General features: G+C 41.2%; 1 protein-coding gene and 1 non-coding gene across 3 annotated transcripts; both read right to left on the bottom strand.

Annotated features, from left to right (window-relative positions):
* Window positions 1–349: 349 nt before the first annotated feature.
* On the bottom strand, window positions 350–421 carry trnah-gug (transfer RNA histidin (anticodon GUG)). Its single transcript has one exon. It is a non-coding gene; the product is annotated as a tRNA-His (tRNA).
* A 3,907-nt stretch (window positions 422–4,328) lies between these two features.
* On the bottom strand, window positions 4,329–8,004 carry LOC139367406 (protein dpy-30 homolog). Of its 2 annotated transcripts, none has more exons than XM_071105608.1 (4): window positions 7,865–8,004; window positions 6,451–6,482; window positions 5,474–5,613; window positions 4,329–4,651 (listed from the first exon to the last, which is right to left on the bottom strand). In XM_071105608.1, exons 1-4 carry the CDS (start codon window positions 7,872–7,874, stop codon window positions 4,579–4,581), a joined length of 255 nt encoding a protein of 84 aa, XP_070961709.1. In that variant the 5' UTR covers window positions 7,875–8,004; the 3' UTR covers window positions 4,329–4,578. The 2 variants fall into 2 exon arrangements, with proteins under 2 accessions (XP_070961709.1, XP_070961708.1); XM_071105607.1 differs by having other exon boundaries at window positions 5,474–5,616; window positions 7,865–8,000.
* Between the last annotated feature and the right edge of the window lie 235 nt (window positions 8,005–8,239).

Raw genomic sequence — 8,239 nt, 5'->3', positions numbered from 1 at the left:
GATTCCAAGTAAATAACAACCAGCCATTGGCCGGCACCATATTTTACTTTACACGGATTGGTTGCTTCTTGATGGCAGGTAATAAGGCGGTGTTAAACGTTTACTAAAAATGACGTAAGGCTTCGTGGATTGGCTGCTCGAGGAGCATGTGAAACGATTCGTTAAAAAAAAAAGTGTTAGGCGTGGCTATGAACCAGCTGTAGAAAGAGTCGGTTCACCGGCATAAGAAATATGATATATTTCTTAATTTCTTCCCATGAAATACTTAAATAGATCGTAACAAAGAATAGTTATTACGTTTTGAAGCTATTCAAAAAGAGCCCTTTTGCCGTGATATTGTCTACCGCAATGCCGTGACCCGGATTCGAACCGGGGTTGCTGCGGCCACAACGCAGAGTACTAACCACTATACGATCACGGCGAGCTACCAGCTATCCCATGTATATGGGATATATCCCCCTCCCATAGAACGCGCATTCACCGCATTTCGTTGGAGGTGTTGCTTATCCTGTAATTCTCATTTAATTCAAATCATGGTACAAAACTGATTTTTCTCAATGTGCATTTTCGGGACTTCTTTGGGACACCATGGCCCGGTTCCCCGGTTGAGTGGAGATTTCAGTTAAGGACCAACGGATTGATCTAAAATGTACAAACTCTGTCCACCACTGGGCCATGCAAAACGAACTCGCCCATTGTTGTATATAAATAGGCGGATTCGATTTTGCTGAGCGGAGGGCACCGGACATCTGCTCGTTTCATCATCGGGAATCTGTGCCACTCCGTAATTTGGTCAACAAGGCCAGAAACATAAAATAAATGTTTTCATTGTCTAACTCGTCTTCATTCGGAAAGGCAGATAAAGCCCAAAAGCAATCACTTTTACTTGTGAAAACAAAGAGGGCTACTCATTACTCCACATGTCCTTTAAGTCACTTTGCTTTAAGCCGATTTCGCAGTGGGTTTTGAATCAATAGGAATAAATAATCAATAAATCAGGATGTTGCCTTGTAGACTGTTTCATATATAAGGCTCCCTGCAGACTGCCTACTAGGCAGCGTCCTGATTTATCAGTCTCTGAGGCTGCTGTTGAATCTGATAAGCCTGCCAGGAATAGAGCCCACCCAGTCTTGATCATATACATAATGCACTGACTGCTAATCTGCCTGCCAGGAGCTTTACCTATGAAATATCCTACAAGGTAGAATCCTGATTTATCAGCCACTGAGACTGCTATTGAATTTGATCAGACTGTCAGGAATGGAGCTCACCCACTATACATATAAATATTATCCATAAAACATGAAGTGTCCCTTACAATTATACACATATCAGTTATGCATGCTAACAACTAGCATATATAACTAGTTCGCTAACTAACATGACTACCTGGCTAGCTAGCTCGCTCACAAGACTAGCCAGTTAGCTGCTTGCATGCGATTGGCTTTGGTCTTGGGGGTGGCATACAGCCTGGGAGGCTTAGCTGCCTGTCGGGCATTGTTTAGGGCTCAGATTCCCCAATCTCTTAGCTCACGGTAAGGAACATTAAGCCTGGTAACACTCTAATTTATAAACTGATAATGAAAGCATAATGTTAGCATGACATGTCTAGTGTAGCAATCAATTAAAACACGTCCTGATCCACAGTGGGCTCTGCCGGTTCAACCATACTGTCAACCTTTCATAAATTATTAAATTCCTATTTATAGAGTTAATCTCGAAAAAAAATGTTTTTTGTAATGTCATGATCATGAGAAAATTATCTCGTGACCTTGACAAAACAACTTTTGTTATGTCGTGATCCTGAGATAAATAGTGATCTAGACCTGAGGGAATTATTTTTGTATCTCTATGTCCTCTGTGGGCTTCTGTAGTACTTGCATACGTCTCTTCTATAAAACAAAGTAGCCTATCGCCGGCCCAGATTCACATGTAACGGATGTGAAACGGCTAGCAGTTAGCGGTGGTGCGCGCTTCATAGCGTTTCAATCGGTGACGTCACTCGCTCTGAGGCCTTGGCTTTTGTGGAGCAATGCTTCGTGGGTGACTATTGTTGATGCAGTGTCCCTGGTTCACGCCCGGGTATTGGCGTTATAAAGCTATACTGTTACACACACCAAGGCAAAAAAGGCGGGATCTGCATTGAATAGTCATGCAGAGTGGGGATTCATGTCCTGAATCTGAATTGTTCATGTTTATTGACCCGCTAGTCTGTCAATCTGTGCATTGCGGAAAATTGAAAATGCGCCAGCCTGAACGCACATGATTCCAAGTTAAAGTAATTCACACTTTTAAATATTATGAATCGTTTAGAGCAAGCGATATTTCAGCAGCAGGTATATAATAACGACTAACTAGATAACCAATTAAAAACTTAACTTATAGCAGTTCTCGCTAGGTAACTATAGCTAACTAAGCATTCATGTTGACACCTTTCCGCCGGCACAGTAGATAGCCTAAATAAATATGTACCGTTGGAAAGCTGGGCTTCCCCTCAATTAAACAGTAGCCATGTATATTCGATAAAGTTAAAACATATTATAAGAATAGCCTAATTGACAAATAATTTGCTGTGCATAGATCTACCCTGAAACATGTATATTAGAGCACAGTATATACTGTATGTGAACATGTCTAGTTAGATACAGTTCCTGGCTCTGAAGTAGCTGACCTTATCCATTTAGATACAGTTCCTGGCTCTGAAGTAGCTGACCTTATCCATTTAGATACAGTTCCTGGCTCTGAGGTAGCTGACCTTATCCATTTAGATACAGTTCCTGGCTCTGAAGTAGCTGACCTTATCCATTTAGATACAGTTCCTGGCTCTGAAGTAGCTGACCTTATCCATTTAGATACAGTTCCTGGCTCTGAAGTAGCTGACCTTATCCATTTAGATACAGTTCCTGGCTCTGAAGTAGCTGACCTTATCCAGTTAGATACAGTTCCTGGCTCTGAAGTAGCTGACCTTATTCATTTAGATACAGTTCCTGGCTCTGAAGTAGCTGACCTTATCCATTTAGATACAGTTCCTGGCTCTGAAGTAGCTGACCTTATCCAGTTAGATACAGTTCCTGGCTCTGAGGTAGCTGACCTTATCCATTTAGATACAGTTCCTGGCTCTGAGGTAGCTGACCTTATCCATTTAGATACAGTTCCTGGCTCTGAAGTAGCTGACCTTATCCATTTAGATACAGTTCCTGGCTCTGAAGTAGCTGACCTTATCCATTTAGATACAGTTCCTGGCTCTGAAGTAGCTGACCTTATCCAGTTAGATACAGTTCCTGGCTCTGAAGTAGCTGACCTTATCCATTTAGATACAGTTCCTGGCTCTGAGGTAGCTGACCTTATCCATTTAGATACAGTTCCTGGCTCTGAGGTAGCTGACCTTATCCATTTAGATACAGTTCCTGGCTCTGAAGTAGCTGACCTTATCCAGTTAGATACAGTTCCTGGCTCTGAAGTAGCTGACCTTATCCAGTTAGATACAGTTCCTGGCTCTGAAGTAGCTGACCTTATCCAGTTAGATACAGTTCCTGGCTCTGAAGTAGCTGACCTTATCCATTTAGATACAGTTCCTGGCTCTGAGGTAGCTGACCTTATCCATTTAGATACAGTTCCTGGCTCTGAAGTAGCTGACCTTATCCATTTAGATACAGTTCCTGGCTCTGAAGTAGCTGACCTTATCCATTTGATCCCCTGATTCATTGAATGAGGGAATAATATGGTTGTAATATTTTATATCAAGGGTGGCAACCATCCTCCAGGATAGCTACTGGGTGTGCAGGCTTTTGTTCAAGCCCTGCTCTAACCACATTGTAGCCTAAACATCAGCTGCTCAACAGGACCTTGGGCAGACTTGGGTGTTTCGGGGGTTGGATCAAAAGCCAAGCCTTCACAAAAACAGGAGCTCTCCAGATGGAGGGTTGACCACATGTTGACAAGGGCACAACGGCAGGAGATGGTAGGCCTACATGGGAATCAGACACAGCAGCCTTCACATGTGAATAATGCTTACTGTTCCAGGCTATAATGAAAATGTGGTTAAAAGTAATTTGAGAAGTAATGGGAAAATGTGTATGAACCCTTAACAGTGAATAATCAGAGGTCTCTATATAGCTTAATGTCATTTGTGAATTTCAGTGAACCGATTTGGGAAATGACAGCTCCTGAACTTATTTCATCCCAAGTCAAGCACTGCTTACGAGCAATGATTTAGCTGATCGTTACTTTACTCGATTTAAGTTTCTTACCATGACTGTGATATTTGGTTCTCTTATGAATGCAGAATGCTCTGAATCAGAATATCTCTCAGAATATCAGACATTTGATATCAGTCATGGGTGTTTAATGGGAATATGTGGGGAAGTAACACACTCTAACACGTACAGTCAATTACAGAAAACAAAAAAAAAGTGTTTGTTCAACAAACATGTATGATAGAAAATAATAAGAAATCAGTATACTCCAGCCGGTACATACAGTATAGAAAAAAAAAAACACTTTACAATTCAGATGCTAAATGAAAACACACAGCTTGTCTCTGATGATAAGTCGACCAGTGTAGTTTCTTCAGAGGTGTTAGATGCGGTCCTCATATTGAAACTTGTTCTGGTGGAGATGTGCAGCTAGAAATTCAATGGGATTATGAGGCCTAGAAGAGGAGAAGAGCTAGGATTAATACAAAAATCAGTCATTAAATAAAACGTAAATAACACGATACAAAATCTTTATTGGTCCATTATACAGAAAGTGAAATGTGTTGTTTTATTTGGCACAGTGTTCAATAAAAACAAGGAGGGCGTTATTCATCTATTCTTTATTTCAGTGCCCAGCCTGACCACACAACACAGGCTGATGTTGTGAGACTGGGGTTATACAGCATAAAAGACAGGGAAAGGACATGTAGCCCATCTACCTCATCCCCATACTGTATTTATTTATCTATCTTGCTCCTTTGCACCCCAGTATCTCTACTTGCACATTTATCTTCTGTACATCCTACCATTCCGGTGTTTAATTGCTATATTGTAATTACTTCGCCACCATGGCCTATTTATTGCCTTACCTCTCTTATCCTACCTCATTTGCACTCACTGTATATAGATTTTTCTACTGTATTATTGATTGTATGTTTGTTTATTCCATGTGTAAACAATGTGTTGTAAACACTGTGTTGTTGTACGTGTCAAACTGCTTTGCTTTATTCTTGGCCAGGTCTCAGTTGTAAATGAGAACTTGTTCTCAACTAGCCTACCTGGTTAAATAAAGGTGAAATAAATAAATAAAATGTATTGGTGCCTGGTTCATCTATTTTTCTTCCTAGGTTCCTGCCTTCTAGGGACTTTTCCCCCTAGCCATTGTGCTTCTGCCTCCGCATTGCTGGCTCTTTCAGGTTTTAGGCTGGGTATCTGTTAAGCACTTTGACGTTTGAAAAAAAAAGGACTTTATAAAAATGTGATTTATTTAAGCCCACCGTTCTTTGGCTAACACAGAGAGACCCTGTAGAAGGACTGGCACAACAGTCTGGTCCAGATATGCCCGTGTTGGGAGAGACTGAAGATCCACTTTCTGTTTGGACGACTTCTCTGTGTTGGACCTCTCGGTATCCTCCATCTTCTGGAGGGGAGGAGTAACGTAGAAGCATGTCAGCCTGTATTTCCCTAGCTTCACAAGTTCACCATCATGTAGACAGTAGTTATTATTAAACAGTAACATTGATGTCTATACCATGGGCTAATATTTTCCTAACCTCAGCTCAAGGCTTCATTCACTGAGGTGAAACACTGTAGCAGAGGCTAATATTTCCCTAAAACAGTCTCACACACACACCAGCATCTGGGCTTACAGGAGACGTTAAATATGGCGATTCGCCTTCTACCTTCTATCCCATCTAGAAATATACAATCACTGTAAACATGTATCCTAGTGTTTACTGAATAAATCCTATGTAAAATGTGTCAACTAAATCTACTTACATTAAATATTATTACATTTAGCTTGGCTGAAACAGATTGTTGTGACGTAAATACACTGTTGTTGTAGGTGATAAAACTCAATGACCTTTCCTGCTGCTGGATCAGCCGACCTGTAGGTGGCAGTAATGAGTCATTTTATTGGAGGTGCAGAAGAGGTGGATTTGGACACATGCACACTTGGTCAAAAATAATACTTTGAATTTTTCCAGACAAGGTATTTTTCCCGGGCGCATGTAACTTTTTATTTACACCTTTTGTGGAAGTACACACCGGCCGTAACGGCAGCAATGACGTTAGTTGTTCAGCGAAACTCCATTCTTTGGTAAGTACCAACATGTATTTTGACATTTATTAAGCTTGAAAATCTGGTGAATGGCAAGTTGAATGGCTGATTCCTGGGTTTAAAGGAGAATCGCCATGTTCCATGTCTCCTGTAAGCCCAGACTCTGATTCAACACACAGTACAGTGACTTACAGCTGTATGGCTCTCCATGCTCTGGTCCATGCCTGTGTGATCTGAATGTCAACAAAACAAAATGTGAGTAAAAAGGCAAAGGTGTTGATCAGGTATCAAAGTCAGGGCTTGAAACAAAGTGACACAGCTATTCTATTTCTATGATAGCATTGGTCTCCGTTCTGATCTAGGATGTCAAAGCAAACAACCATCTGCAGCAAATGCCTCATGGTCCTAGGTTTTGGGATAGTTAAAAGGCTGTCTCTCTATGCCTCATGGTCCTAGGTTTTGGGATAGTTAAAAGGCCAGAGGATCTGAGGGACCTACTGGGTACATAACATAAAGCAGGTCTGATATGTATTCAGGGTAGTTAAAAGGCCAGAGGATCTGAGGGACCTACTGGGTACATAACATAAAGCAGGTCTGATATGTATTCAGGGTAGTTAAAAGGCCAGAGGATCTGAGGGACCTACTGGGTACATAACATAAAGCAGGTCTGATATGTATTCAGGGTAGTTAAAAGGCCAGAGGATCTGAGGGACCTACTGGGTACATAACATAAAGCAGGTCTGATATGTATTGAGCTGCACAGTGGTGGATTGATTTAAAAACCAATAGTGGAATCCTAAAATGAATTCTAACACTCTCAGGCAGCCAGTGCAGAGACCTTAACACCGGTGTAATGTGTCCTCTCCATCTGGTCTTGGTCAGCAATGGCTTTCATGAGTAGACCAGACAGGAGAGCATTACAGAAGTCAAGCCTGCTTGTAATTAAAGCGATGAGTCTCTCTGTATCAGCCTGAGAGAGAAACGGCTGCACCTTGGCAATGTTCCTCAGGTGGTAAAAAGCTATTTTCATCACATTCCTAATATGAAAGTCAAAATTCCAGCAACTTTACACAGCCATTGAAGACGAGTGGGACAACATTCCACAGGCCACAATCAACAGATTCATCAACTCTATACAAACGAGGCGATGTGTTGCGCTGCATGGGGGAAATGGTGGTCACACCAGATACTGACTGGTTCTGATCCAAGACCCTACTTTTTTTTGTCCTTATTTTTTTTCTTCTAAGGTATCTGACCAACAGATATTAGGAATCTGTATTCCCTTTCATGATGAAAGCCATATATTAATGCCTAATTTATTTACATTGACCGATTTTCCTGATATGAACTGTAACACAGTAAAATCTTTGAAATTATTGAGTTTATATTTTCTTTCTATATACATGTAACATTAAATTGTTAATTACTCCCCAACAATGGACAAGTCACCAACTACGAGCTAGCTAATGTTAGCTCGCTAGCTACTCGACGTGGTCTCTAATCTACGGTTTCCAAAAACGCTTATAAATCTGAAACTGGCTGCAAAATAAATATTTTCTACGTGATCTTAGGCGTTAGATGTTCGTATAATCGTATTTTTGGTTACCTTCTGCCATGGTTTATGTTGGTTTCCAAAATTGATGTCGCCGCCGAAACAACTACAGCCGTGGAGAGATAACTGAGCAGGCGTCAGAAAATAAGGCGCTCTGATTGGCTATCCAAAACCCGGAAATGCGACTTTTAAAGGGATAGTACTGACATTTCTGAACGCAGAGCCACAGATGATCTATGATGTATGACCAGATGCTCAAGTGACCGTTCAAACAATGAAAATAAATGTCTTCAGAAATGGAAGGCAGTCGGGAGCACGCAAGATCAGGTGGGACCATTCAAGCCAATGAGAGGGCAGATATGCGCTTGAATAACTCCGATATATAAAGTGTTTTTTTCCCCTCAAAGTTGGCGGGATGTCACTTGTCCT

The sequence above is a fragment of the Oncorhynchus clarkii genome, chromosome 16, assembly GCF_045791955.1.
Source record: "Oncorhynchus clarkii lewisi isolate Uvic-CL-2024 chromosome 16, UVic_Ocla_1.0, whole genome shotgun sequence".
Classification (NCBI taxonomy): Eukaryota; Metazoa; Chordata; class Actinopteri; order Salmoniformes; family Salmonidae; genus Oncorhynchus; species Oncorhynchus clarkii.
Note: the sequence above shows the minus strand (reverse complement) of the source record. Positions and strands in the feature narration are given on the sequence as shown.

What these genes read in the sequence shown, in the direction of transcription:
- LOC139367406 (XM_071105607.1), bottom strand. An exon ending in GCATGGAGAGCCATACAGCT is followed by an intron (nt 5,617 to 6,450) that starts GTAAGTCACTGT and finishes CCTCCCCTCCAG; the next exon opens with AAGATGGAGGATACCGAGAG. An exon ending in TCTGTGTTAGCCAAAGAACG is followed by an intron (nt 4,652 to 5,473) that starts GTGGGCTTAAAT and finishes CTCCTCTTCTAG; the next exon opens with GCCTCATAATCCCATTGAAT.